This window comes from Chiroxiphia lanceolata, chromosome 1 (genome assembly GCF_009829145.1).
Source record: "Chiroxiphia lanceolata isolate bChiLan1 chromosome 1, bChiLan1.pri, whole genome shotgun sequence".
Taxonomy (NCBI): Eukaryota; Metazoa; Chordata; class Aves; order Passeriformes; family Pipridae; genus Chiroxiphia; species Chiroxiphia lanceolata.
Genome location: NC_045637.1, coordinates 114,190,970 through 114,204,945, shown reverse-complemented (window position 1 = coordinate 114,204,945; position 13,976 = coordinate 114,190,970). Strand labels below are relative to the sequence as shown.

At 41.1% G+C, this 13,976-nt stretch overlaps 1 protein-coding gene across 1 annotated transcript in view; it reads left to right on the top strand.

Moving 5' to 3' along the window:
- Window positions 1–13,976, top strand: part of TGFBR2 (transforming growth factor beta receptor 2) — a 59,070-nt gene that overhangs the window by 23,258 nt on the left and 21,836 nt on the right. The window contains exons 2-3 of the mRNA XM_032705790.1: window positions 4,442–4,613; window positions 6,284–6,474. Of these exons, the coding sequence (XP_032561681.1) occupies window positions 4,442–4,613; window positions 6,284–6,474 (363 nt within the window). The remainder of the gene's footprint in view (window positions 1–4,441; window positions 4,614–6,283; window positions 6,475–13,976) is intronic.

Below are 13,976 nucleotides of genomic sequence, written 5' to 3'. Positions count from 1 at the left end.
TGTTATAATGTCCTGAGAAATCATAAATAAAGATGTGAACCATAGAGCAGAATTGTTGTCCTACAAGCCTGGCTCCACCACAATCCATGGAGTAGATATTTCTTATGTGTCCGTTCTAGTGTCTCTTCCATAATATCAAGCCCACATGCTGGCTTGCATGTTCCATGCATTTTAACCATGGTGACTGATCTATGCAGAAGTGGTTGGCTGAAAGCCTCATAGCCAAGAAACTGCAATCGTTATTTGATGCCCTCTCTGTGGACAAAGAAGCAACGAAATCTGGAATTAAGCTTCCTGTAGATGTCAAAATAAGAAAAGTAACATTAGAGAGTAGATGGCAAATTCAAATTTTTGGAGACAAGCACACATTGTAGGATGGCTTCCTTCACATGTGCAAATCTGTGATTTCTGTGTTGACTTTTCCGTTATATCCACTATTTTTTTAATGCAAAATCAGAGGTTGCTACTGTCCGTAGTGTTTGAGTGACTTTGGTTGTCTTAACAGGAGAAAATCTTGAGGAGTTTGCTCACGGGGTATGAAGTGAGCAGCAGGATAGTCAAATATTTTGAGAAATGAACATTTAAGTGACTACAAGAAGAAGAGCAGCCCTGCTGGTAGTGAGCCACTCCTTGCTTGTGGGCCCCTGGAGGAATGAATAAATACACTTTCCTAGGGAGGAACCCTACCAACTTGTCATTCTCCAGGCAGGATTTTGTTGATTAGAGATAGGGGTGAGTTCATGTGACTTGGAAGAAGACCAAGTTTTCAGGATTTCTAAATCCTCAGTCTAGTACCAGACTGTGATCAGAGGAGTGATACTGAGGTTCACATCTGACTCCAGATTTCTTCTCAGGCCCTTTGCAGTGTTTGGTTTCAGCATCAGATAGAAAAAGTCAAACTCGACTTTAGTTTAGAACTAGATGGGTTATCACAGTGGGTATGGCCAAGCTGTAGTAATGAAAAGCACACCAACACCTGTTAGGGCATTATGTTACTATTAGGAAAAGTAAACTGCAGTCTCACTTTAAATCAAATGTTGAAGCATGGAATAAAGTTTGTCCACTTGGGCAGTTTATCCATTACCTTGAACTGCCCAGAGGCATGAATAGAGAGGCACTGAACTGTCAGCCTCTGTTACAAGAATTCTGGGGAGAAAATATGGGTGTAGTCAGTTCTGGAAGTCCCAGAACCCCATTAACTTTTGCCAGTAATTTAACCTGATCAGAAATTACTTGGCCCTACGTGCCCAGATTTTGCTACTGTTGCTAGTGATTAAATTAAGGCCTACGACACTAACTTAGAAACTTAAGATTTGTGAGGTTTGTGACCTCACAGTAGATTGCTGATTTCCAGGGAGCTTTCTTTTTTTCCTCCTTGGAAGAGGTCCAAACATCTTTTCATCTATTTGTTCCAGTGGGTGAGTCTTGGCAGAACCTGGCATAGCCAGGAATAGCATAGTGACAAGATCTGCCTCTCAACAAATTCAATGTACTTGAACCAATTCACCTAAGGACCCACCTTCATGTGGCTTTTGGCTCCAGTGCTGCAGGCACTAGAGAGAACTGAGTCATGGTTGTGGCAGAGGCATCCATCACGACACAGCTGCCCAGTGAAGTACAGAACCATGTAAACTCAGAGCTGAAAACAGTGTAGATGCAGCAAAAGTCTTTGCAGTTTGAGCAGCAGATGGCTTGCCCCTATGCCAGTAGTGAGATACTTGGCATCCTGCCACAGGTTTTCTGTGTAAATTTGGGTGAGTCACTTCATCTCTCCCTCAGTTTTGGTCTGTATTGTTCATCCAGGCTTTTAGGACCATAGATTTGTTTCTTTCTGGGCAGAGGGATTGTCCTTCACTATCAGGTTGTTTCAATCATTACTGTAGCCTAGATAACTTTGATACAGCTATTAGTTTCTCTTCAGCTTGTGCTGAATAAGAGGTACCATCCAGAAGAGATGAACAATTTGCCATAATGATGATTATGTTAACACATATTTCATAGAGCGCTAGATTCAAGACCTTTTGAGATCCTACCACACCTACTTCAGTGAGGCTTTGTTCCTCTGCATGGCTTCTGAGAATTGTTGCAACACATATAATTAAGAACAAGAAAGGTTTACCTGGGGCTTAAAATTCTGTGAGACCATAATATAGTACCAGCATTCTCCACCCATCTAAGCGCTCCCAGTGTCGTGAATGGAGTGACACACCTCCCTTCTAAGAGGTAGCAGTGTTTATTGACATAAACCAGAGTTTTAACAAGGTTTGATAGTAAATGTGACAGTGCTTTAACAAACTTTGATGGCAAAGTACTCTTGATTATTTACTGCACAGAGGGCAAGGTGAGACAAAACTGTCAGAGAGACCCTCCAGTTGAGTCATGGGGTTCATAAAGGACCTCCTTGTATTTTAAACCCCTTTCTGAGAGGTTTCTATGTGTGGCTGAATCCAGACCTAGTTCCAGGCTTCATCAATGGTTTATGTCTAAAGGATTATATGTGCACAAGCAATACTTTATCTCACTTAGCTAAGATTTCAAAGTTTCAGTGTGCTTATTCCCAATTCACTTACTGAGTATTTAATGCAATAAGGATTCCCTCAACCTCAGAGAGTAACCTTGAGGGGCTTCCCTATTCAAGGGGAGATCCTGGCATGCAGCCCACTGCCACACAGGAGAGCTCAGCGGACCCTGGGCTGTTCCCTATTTATGGAGTAAGATGATTGACTTACAATAATACTTGCAATAATACTTGCATACCAGCTGTATTTTGGTTGGCGCATGCTCAACTAGCCCTCTGCTGTTAAGTTTTATGGCCCTTAGCTATTGTGTTATTATCTGTCTTCGGAGAGTCCAGCTTAAGCCAGGTGCAGCCATCACAGCCACTGCTGTTAGCTATTGCTTAAGCCAAAAACAGGGATGGGGGTCGGGGGGAAGTGCACTGCCACACCCAGTGAGCTCACCCTAACCATCCCTTCTGCATAGGACCTTCTTCTATACCATTAAAATAATTGGGAGTTTTGCCATTGATTCCAGTGGCAGAGACTTTAGATCAGTACCAGAGCATGCTAGTGATGAGAAAGATGTGTGATTGGATGGAAGGGGAAAACTTTTCTTTCAGTCCCTCACAATGGCTCAGAAATCCATTGAAAATGTTAGCAAGAGGCCTTTTTATTTCATTCTGGAAAAATCAAGTATATTTATTTCCTGTAATAAAATATTCTAATGGTAGTAAAGAGTGACGTTCTAGAAGGAAAAAATTGATTTCTCAGCTAATTGAGGAGAGAGGGGGAAATTACAAATCCCCCGTTGCCTGTTAATGGTTGACTAGCAACATTTGGCCACAGAAAGCAGTATGAACATAGTTTTAACACGCAGGTGGCTACAAGAGAAGGCCTGTGCTGTATGAAGCCCAGTATCTCCTAAAGTCATTCAACCTACTTTTCAAATTATATTAAAAAATGAGTCAGACTGAAACTGTTGTTGATTGTCTGCTCCACTTCAGATAGTTGCATGTTCATTTTAGCTTTAGAAAGAAGTTTGTGTCAGCATTTTCTCTTCCTTATAGTCATACTGGCTTTTCAAAATAGTTTTGAGCTAAAAGTACGTTTCCTGAAATTCGTACAGTGGTACAAAAAATACCTCTTTCCTTACTGCTGCCACACTGAAGCAGATGGTGAGTACTAAGACTCAGAATCAGTAAGCAAGTAATTATTCAATGCCTGGGTGCAGAAATGTAGCTGTTGGGTCAAAGTAGACTTCTACAAGACAGGCTGTCATTGCAAGTTAGTCTGAGTTCAAGTCCCCTTGAGTTAGCCCAGTAAGACTCCTGTAGTAGATTACATGAGAGGCAGAGATGCCCTGTTGCATATCCGGCTTGAGTTTCACCTGCGACCATCTACCTTAAGCTGAAAGGCAGTTCCAGTTCTGTGTTTTTCTGTGTGAACAGTACTCAGACTAGGGCTGACACCTATGTTATGCCTTAGGTTAGTAAAGGCAAACTTGCAAAATTCATCACACATCTAATGTGCATTCTCACTAAGATATCCACAGTTACTTTGGCACACAGTGCCAAATTATATAAAATTTAGCAATTTTATATGTGGAGATATGCTGCCTGTGAATAATGCCAACAGAGAACTATTTTAGTGCAAACTGGTCTTGGAAAAAGTTGATTCTGCAAATTACAAAGCAACTTTTGCTCCCTCTGAAGTCAATAGAAGCTTATTTCACTTTTGAAATTCACTTTAATTAACCTGGTCTTGACACTGTGGCACTTGCCTTGTAAAGAAAATCGGTAGCTGTGAAAGATCAAAAATTTTCTAATTTAAGGTGGGAGGAAATGTTAGCTGCTGCTGAAAACCTTATCTTTTTAATAAGCAATAATGCAACCTGATAATTTACCGTTATTGAGTTTCCTTCTCTTTTTTTTTTTTTTCTTAAGCGGAATTTATGTCACCTGTAGACAGAAATAAGGAAAGTGGATTGAAAATGCCAAACCTATGCAAATTTTGTGACATTAAAGTAACAACCTGCTCAAATCAACATCAGTGCAAGAGCAACTGCAACATCACTTCTATCTGTGAGAAAACTAGTGAAGTCTGTGTTGCTATATGGTAAGTTATTTCGTCGTACAGGTGGGGATGGGAGCACACCCTAATTCACCATTACTTAGTACTTTCCTTAATTGCTCTGATATTCATAATGTCCCTGCTCCCTCACCAGGCTTTGCTCTCTCCTTTCCCACTCATATCTGTGGTCAGCATACTGAGAGTTGTTTGAGGTTAACAATTCTGATATGAAATGTTCTGGGCACTTTTTTCTTCTAAAACAGTTCTGTTGCAGCTTATGCTGTTATTGGAAAAGAGGCATGGTTTTGCTCAAACCAGTAAGCTGCATCCACCCACAGCACTCAGAGTAGAAGCAGATTTGAGACTCGAGAGTATTGTGGTGACATTTGCTGAAGAAAGACAATTCTCTCGTAGATTTCAAAGTGAACTAAATTATGTAGATAGGAGGAGGCTCTTATGTAGATAGAACAGGAGGCTTATTGCCGTGTAAATTGCCAGGTAGAAATACTTTCTTTTAATGTTAAACAAAATTCTGTGTATTTAGTGACTTTGATGTAGGCATGATGCCTTTTATACAGCTTATGTCTTGATTCAAAGAAATCAAGAGTTTATGAAAATGAGTTGTTTAGGATTTCTTGACTCTAAACTTGTGTTCCAGTCTAAAAACTGAGGTTTTGCCCTTCCATAAATGGGAATCCAGTCCTGCCAAGGAAAACAAGAAAAACTCTTAATGAATTCATAACTGGACAAAAGGAACAGACTGTGTGTTTGCAGCATTGCTGCTGATTTAGGAGAATAATTAGAAGCCCGTACTCAGAGACATAATTAATTCACTTATTGAGGGATTAGTTGTGTCCATTGACTTGAAGAGATGTTCAGCATAATTGGAAGTAGACATTTGATTTGCAGTTCCAGTGTGCTGTTCTGTATTTGTCCTGTGCTTCTTTAATAAGTGATCAGTGTGTATTATTGCCATAAAAAGGGACTGTAGTGCAATTTAAGATATGTTCTGGGTTTTTCATGGTCATTTATTCAAAAGGCAAATGAGTTGAGAACTGTATTTAAAGGATTCTTTGCCTTTCGGTCTTTTGTCAATGAAATGAAATCTATGGACCAGGAAAAAATACAGGAATATGTTTCAGATTGTCAGTTGATAGTGAGGCAACTCTAGCTTGCATCAGTTTTATTATTGGTATTGAGGTGGGGTTTGTTTTCTATTTGTTTAGGTTTTTTTAAAATATAAAGATAACTCCTTCAGTGCAGTGCAGAAATTGTGCTGATAGTAGGCTTAAAAAATAAATGAAAGGCCAACTCAATAGAAATTCCTCAGATTTTGAGGAAATAATTCTCTTTTTATCATAATTTCACACAGATTTTTACTGTCTGCTCAGTGACCACAAAAACCAAAAGTATGTTCCAAAGTTCACAGCAGTTCATTGAACACTAGCTTGAATAATTCTGGATGAAATTTCCAAAGGCACTCTTCCGAGCTTTGTGGTAATATGATACAGGAATAGCTGTACCATTGTACAAATGTGAGGAGTCCAGACATAGCCAAATCTGCCCCGTTCAGGAAAGACAGAAAAGAATACATGATACTCTTTAAATGCTATTTATATTTCCAAAAGAGGCAAATTTTGGGCAGGTGCAGTCCTATCTGCTCCCTTTGTAAAATATTCCTTCTTTGATTTCAATTTTCTCCTTTTCATTTTCAGGAGACAGAATGATGAAAATGTGACCTTAGAAACAATTTGCCATGATCCCCAAAAAACACTTTATGGTCACGTTTTGGATGACTACAACTCAAAGAAGTGTTTGATGAGGGAAAAGAAGGAAGATGGAGGATTGATGTTCATGTGTTCCTGTACAAGTGAAGAATGCAATGATATACTCATTTTTACGTCAGGTAGGTTTAATAATTTACCTTGCATTCCTACATTCCTTGCAACTGTGTAATACCAATGTACTTTGGACTTGCATTTTGTGGAGGAAAACTTCTAGTGGCAGGAGCTATTTTAGTCTCTTTTGAATCTTCAAAATCTCGACCTTCCTTTTGTGCATTCAGAGGATATTTCTGCCAGGCAGTCCTCCTTTTGAAATAAGTCTGATAGTCAGCCCAAGACATTGCACTTAAAGCTGATTAAAGAGGAAAGCAAGATGTTTACATTTGTTCTGTTGACAGACCAAAATGCAACATATACTAATTACATTATAATACCTAAACTAGAGGCAAATGCTGTATTTAAGGTCTTGCCTCTTCTAAAAGGCTGTATTGCCATAGTGTGTCATCTGCATATATAAATGCTACTGATAACTTGATAGAATGTGAAATTTAAGTCAGATTCTCTGTTGTAACTGACCATCTGCCCTTGTTCTGTGGTGGGCGTGAAGTAGCTAGAAGGTTCCTTCTCAGGGGGATATGTTACTTCACTCTTACTGTGGCAAAAGGAAGTGTATGTGGGTTCAGTTAAACCAGGGAAATCTGACTATAGACCAAATGACAACCTGTCCCCATTCTACTTCAGCCCACTGCAAATATAGTAAAGGCAGTGCAGGTGTGTACAGGGCTGGTGGACCTCATGCTGCACATACGGATGTGCATGGGTCCGCACGCACACACCTTGCTTTATTTTCTCCTGCCTGCTGGATCCCATAGTGATGCTTTTACTGAGATGAAGTCAGGTCTCTTGCAGGCAATTTTGAGGCCTTCTGTGGAGAAATTTGTGTGCACCCACTTCTAAAGCATTGCAGCACACAGAACCCATCCTCATTGCCTGTAAGTTCCTCAGAACAGGATATAATTAGATCCTCGTTACCTGAGATAACAAAGGGTTGGGACACTTTTTCTATTCCTGGAAAACATGGTGTGTGACTGCACTGAGGTGGACAACTGTGTGAGTGACTTCTAGCTCTCACTTCCCAGTCCTCCAAGAAGGCGAACTAGTTTAGGTCACAAAACCACAACAAATTAGCCAAGAGAAAGCTAGCAAGTCTTTTTTTCCCTTGGCTCAGTCTATCCATATCTGGTCCCATATTCCCTTATTCCCTCCTTATTCCCTCCCCAAGCCTGATTTGAAACCAGACAACCTGATTGCTGATCTGTGGTTGTGTGACCAGCCCTCACGTGGGTGAGCTTTAAAGAGTTTGGAGTATATACTGGTATTGATGTGAGCACAGGGGGTAGATCCAGGACCTAATTCTAACAGATTGCCTTGATTTTTTTTAAGAGAATGTGTTCCCAGTGAATAGATCTTACTCTGTGTTAGCTGTCTAGTGTTTTTGTACAGCATGAACCACACCCTTGTGGATTTTGGCTAATTTGTTATGAATTAGTCATCTTATAGCTGTTTCTCCTGGAGCTGTATAGCTGAAGGCAATCACCGTGATAAATGTGTGTCTTCAGTGTGTATGTTTATGAAAACTGTTCTAGAAATTCAACACCAAGTGCCTTAATTCCCAGCAACTCTGCAGCCCCACTCACATTTCCAGAGTAGCCTAAAAGGAGTAGTATAAATTTAAACCCAGTCTTTTTACCCTAATTCCTTTCACTTCTCTGAGTGGAGCTTTTCCTTCTAGGTCATGTGCTGTAAGCACTCTAGGTGACTCATGAAAACCATGTGCTGCATTCATATGTATTAAGTGAATAACTACAGACAAAAATTAAAATAATGTAAAACTTCACTTTGTAACATTTCCAGTTCATTCACAAACACAGGCATTAACTCCAGTCAGAAGGGGGGAGAATTGAGGCTTTGTCATTCCTTTTTTTATTGTTGTGGATTAGTGTTTCTTTTAAATGAAAACAGCCCCATTGGGTTGCTTGCCTGGTTAGCCATGGCAGGAAGACAAACGATTTTTACAGTATCAGACATGCGGTTTCCTGTCTGTGTTTAACTTTGAGCAGAACATCACAGCCAGCTGGTCCATGGCTCCTCCAGACAACTAGATAATAGCCTGTAATAATTTTGCCTTTGGAATGACTGTCATCCAAATCTATTCCATACATTGTTCTTGCCTTTTTTTTTTTTTTACTCAACATTTTTTGTCCACCAGAGCAAGAATTTTTTGCAGTGGTTTTGCATATTCTGTAGTTTTAGAGAGCAGACAAAAGCTACTCTAAAAAAGCCTGATCAAACAGTGATTTTACTCATTTATTAGCAGAAATAGAGATGATAAAAAAGATTGTAATTTTTCACCTGTTAATCACAGCCTTTCCTTTCAAGCTGTTGCTATAAATGATTAGTGTTCTACCTCTTCTTCCTGCATACACACTTGAGACAGACCAGATTTAATTTGTTTCTGGTTTTTCTGAGGTAAGAAAGAAAATTATGGGTAAGGCAACGAGTTCTAATTTCCACCTGAGGTTAGTCACTATGTTTTAGTGATTCACAGCTGGGCTGTTATTGCTTGTGGAAGAATTGGTTTATAACACTGTTGGCTCATATCAGTCTTGAATGTGAAGGGCAAATCTCATGACTCCATTTTTAGACACAAACACCTAAAGGTTTTGGGTACTGGGAGGTGTTGTGACTCACCCAAGCGTGTCTTTAGAAATGTTTGAAATAGTTACATCCAAATCAAATGCCTGTTTCTTGTATGGACTTTCATTTAAATGGCCAGTCTGCAAAATAACAAAGACACAGTCAGATATGCACCTAAACATGCCTGTAGTTCTGCTGTATCAGGGGGCTGACCCTGATTCAGATCCCTGGTGTTTCAGGCCACAGGCACCTTATTCTGCACTGTGTGCAGAATCACTCCAAACAATGTTCTATAGTTCTTGGAGAAATAATATAAAGGAGACAGGTAACCATTGTAAATCTGACTACTGTGTATTTGTTTGTTAATACATCCCCTTTTTGCCAAACAAAATTGTGAATCACTGGCAAGCAGCTTACAGCCCTGTGGTGGAAAAATGCTTCTCACAGCAAAACTCAATGCCAGTGTGTTGTAATTATTATTTATTCAAAAGTCTAATGTCAGTGTTACCCAAACGCAAAGCCAGGGAGCAAAACCACTGGAAAAGATTAACTAAAATCAGGGTGAAAAGGCCCTGGGTGGCTAGAGGTTGACTAGGCAGCAGACAGAGGCCTGGCCCTACTGTCATGGAAAAAATGAGCTCTAGACTACCAGGGTTTTTTCCTCCCTGATGTCTGGTTGTGTCTAGTGGATCATCTACATCTTGCTTTACCTTCTTATGCTTTGACCTACTGTGATGAACCAGGTCTATCTGTAGTTGTTTGCACAGTCTCAGTCCTCCTTTGATGTTTGGGAAGCTCTGTTCCTCAGCCTTCCCTTTGCCACACCATCTTCCAGCCTCTATTCATCAGCCAGTGCGAGCACAACAACTGTCTAACAAAGTTGGTTTTTATTAACAATCCTGAGTTCCTTGACTGAGGTCAAGGCTTGTTTACCCAAAAGGACCAAGCAGGACAGGGCCCTTTCCAGTCCTACATCTCACCCATTTTCCACAGGCAGAGATGACTAGGCAATCTTAGTAATATGCAGGAATCTCATTTCCTCGGCTACAAAGCGCGTGACCTACCTGCTATGCCATGCAACTTCTTCCTTTTATGCAGCTCATTCAGGCACTTTCATTCAGTGATGTGCAAAAGGGTGACCCAGCACTGGAGATTGCAAACAGAAAAACAAATCCTTTAAGTACTGTTGTCAGTATATATGCAGTTGTTATCCTGGGCATCAAATTCAAATCCAAGCAACAATGCAGAGAACTCAAAATCTGGAAACAGGATTTTAACACAGCTCTATTTGGTTTACGGTTGTTTCATTCTAATAACTTACATGGCAGTAATATTTTATCATCACCTGTCTTGCCATGGGATGCAGATCTTCATGCAGCTTGAAACCAAGATGTCTGTGGGATTTTTCAGGTAGACTATGTTTATTGCTCATGTCCTGCAAGATGAGGTCATTATTTTGGGCATTCCCACCTCACCCAAATATGGGAGAAATCTGTAGCAGCAACAATGTGTACAAATTCTGAATCATCCAGATAGTTGCCTTGTAGTATCAAAACTTCAGTGATAGACGTGAATGGCAGGTCAACAAGAGTTTATGAGAATAATGAAGCTAACTGGGGAAGTGTGCCAAGGAAGGGAGAGCGTTGTGCTGCTAACAATCTTCACATTGATCATGGTTTCACAAAGTTGGCTAATTGAGAGTGTAAGAGATGTAAGTATTTGATTAATCAATTGTGGGTGAGTCATTTGCCCAAACAAATTACAGTCTATGGATTTGCAGTGTGTCAAGAGCTGTGATTGCTCACTGTGTATGGTTGTTACCTGGGAGAGCTAGTATTGTTCTGCTGCCTGAAGCACTGCAAGCATGCCTGTGCAATGCCTTGTCCTGTGCCCAGATCACAGGAGATATGGATGATGTTTTAGAGTTTCCTTAACTTGATATCTCTCACTTGTCTCTAACATGTTGCCCCTGTCTTTTCCTTTCTTTCTCTCCTCTTCCTCTCCTTACTAGAGTCAAAGTGTTAGTGATTTTACTTGACTACATAGAAGGATCTCAAACTTAAGAGCAGACTTAAGATCTGTGCCCAGTCATGAGACCATAAATACTTATGTGATGAGTTGTCCGGTGCTCAAGGAAAAACAGAAGGGAGATGATTACAGCTGGACTGCTTCCAAGTGGATTTTAACAAAGGCTTTCATTAATCTCTTTTTCTGTTATCCAACTAACATGTTCAGAAGGTAACTGTCTTCCAGCTGCCCCATAAAAGAGGTCAGTAGCATTACATAACGCGTCACACAGCCTCTCACTGCTTGTATATTGGCTTTGTTCTCTATGTTTCCTCTTAGGTATTTGCAGGCACAAGAGTCCCACCCAGTGCCTGCAGCTGTGTGTAACCAAAGGAGAGGCTGTCTAATGCTGAATGTCTGAATCACTTAGCGGGATAGAAAGGAAATAGAATGGAAAGAGGCTAAAGAAGCCAAAATTTTGGTTTGCTCTGTATTATTTATATTGTTTGCTTCCTAGGAAAATAACCATTCCAGCTTGGTTACAAATTTGTATAAAAACAAACTAGGCAGCACTCTTCCAGTCTGGTTGGCATATTTGTTACAATTTGCATCACTTGAGAGCTTAATAAGTGTGGGAATGTGGCCAACCTTTTATCAGGTTGTCATGGAAGAGACTTTAATAATTACAGACAGAAACAAACTGTAACTAACACTGGCAACATAATATTTTGGGAAAGGTTGGAGGGGTGAAACTCAGGCTGAGAATAAAAATAGTGGTTAATGTGTGGCATCTGTTGGAACATATTGAAACTGGAGAGATTGATTTGTTCCAGAAAACCACCAGCAAACAGCAGCAGACACCCAAGCTGTATAACTTAGCCATGTATCACAGAAAAACAGTCACATCATGTAAATTTAGAATATGTCGGCTCTCATATCACTGAGTAGGAAAGCTCAGCTACAAAAGTCAAAATGTGTGAGAGATGCCATGTAGACACAGTGAAATGATCTGTTAGAATGGGAGAGATAAGAAGGGAATGCATCTGGGGGTGGGAGATTTTAAGCAAAGGAGTGCTGTGCCAGCAAATCAAGGAATTACACTTTCTAGCCAGCAGTGAGGGAATAAGAACAGCAACAAACTATTTGTTCTGTCTTAGAGCTTAAGAGTTTCTTAAACCTCCTGGGTGCTGAATAGCATGCTTGGCAATCAGTTGAAAAACGAAATTCTGCTTACAATAGATGAAATATCCATTACATCATTGCTGCCCAGCCTTTTCGCTGAAGTAAGACACCCAGAGGCAATCAAGTTGCCTGCCTCCCACCCCTGTGACTAAGATGCAGCCATTCCCATCAGGTGACAGATGTATATGCATGACTCTTCCAAAATGTAACACGTATGACTGGGTCATGTAACTGGGGATTTTCCCTAGGTATTACAGAGAAGTCTTGGGTCCTGGTACCCTGGGTAGTCACGTGCCAAGGGCAAAACTGCTGGCCTGCAGGGGAGAGCAGCAGTGAGTGCGCTACAGGTCTCCAAAACTGCTCATGCTTTTGCCTTACTACTTCTCAGGAGAAGAGGTTAGTGGTGGCACCGGGCAAGGATATGCATTAAGTGCTCTGAGAGCTGGGTCTGGTTTGCCAGCCATTTATTGACTGCAGAACAACATTCAGGTGGCCAAATACCCAAAAGATCAAGTGAAAAGTTCCCATACCTTTGAGTAAACATCCTTAGGGCAAAAATTCTAAACCATGTGGATGACAGTATTTTAGAAAAATAGCTTTAGAAACAGGCTCTAGAGATTGCTTTACCTTGCTACTTCTACTATCTTTGGGGGAAAGGCTATACATATTGTCTACCTAGACTCTAGAAAATTTTTCACATCATTTCTGCTGGAGAAACTAGCTGCTCATGATTTGGACAAGTGGACTCTTTGCTGGGTAGAAAACTGTCTGGATGGTCTAGCCCAAAACGTGTGGGTGAATGGAGTTACATCCAGCTGGTGGCCAGTCACAAGTTGTGTTCCCCAGGGCTCAGTATTGGGGACAGTCCTGTTTAATATCTCTGTCAATGGGGGATTGAGTATACCCTCAGCCAGTCTGCAGATGACACCAAGTTGGGTGGGAGTGTTGAACTGCTGGAGGGTAGGAAGGCTCTACAGGGGGATCTGAAGAGGCTGAGGCCAATTGTATGATGTTCAACAAGGTGAAGTGCCAGGTCCTGCACTTGGATCACAGCAGCCCCATGCGGTGCTACAAGCTTGGGGATGAGAGACTGGAGAGCTGCCTGGGGGAAAGGATCGTCCCTCTATGCTCAGCACTGGTGAAGCTGCACTTTGAGTCCTGTTTTCTGTTATTTCACAACAAGAAAGACATTGAGGTGCTGCAGTGTGTCCAGAGAAGGGCAAGGAGCTGGTGAAGGGTGTGGAGCACAAGTCTGATGAGGAGCAGCTGAGGAAATTGGGGTAGTTTATCCTGGGGAGAGGGAGGCTCAGGGGTGACCTTATGGCTCTCTACAACTATCTGAAAGGAGGTTGTAGTGAGGTGGGGGTCAGCCTCTTCTCCCAGTTAAGAAGGAATAGAACAAGAGGAAATGACCTCAAGTTGCAGCAGTGGACATTTAGATTGGATAGCTGGGAAAAATTCTTCACCAAAAGGGTTGTTAAGCATTTGAACAGGTTGCCTGTGGAAGTGGTTGAGTGACCATATCTGGAGATATTCAAAGATGTGCAGATGTGGCAGTTAGGGACGTGGTTTGGCAGTGCTGGTTTAACACTTGGACTCAATGATCTTAGAGGTCTTTTCCAACCTAAACAATTCTATGATTCTGTAGCAGGCCAGGCAGACCTATCAATTACCGGAGGTAGTGCCTCTCCAGGAGACAAGATACTGTTTTGGATAACCTGGTAATATTCCTTTTAGA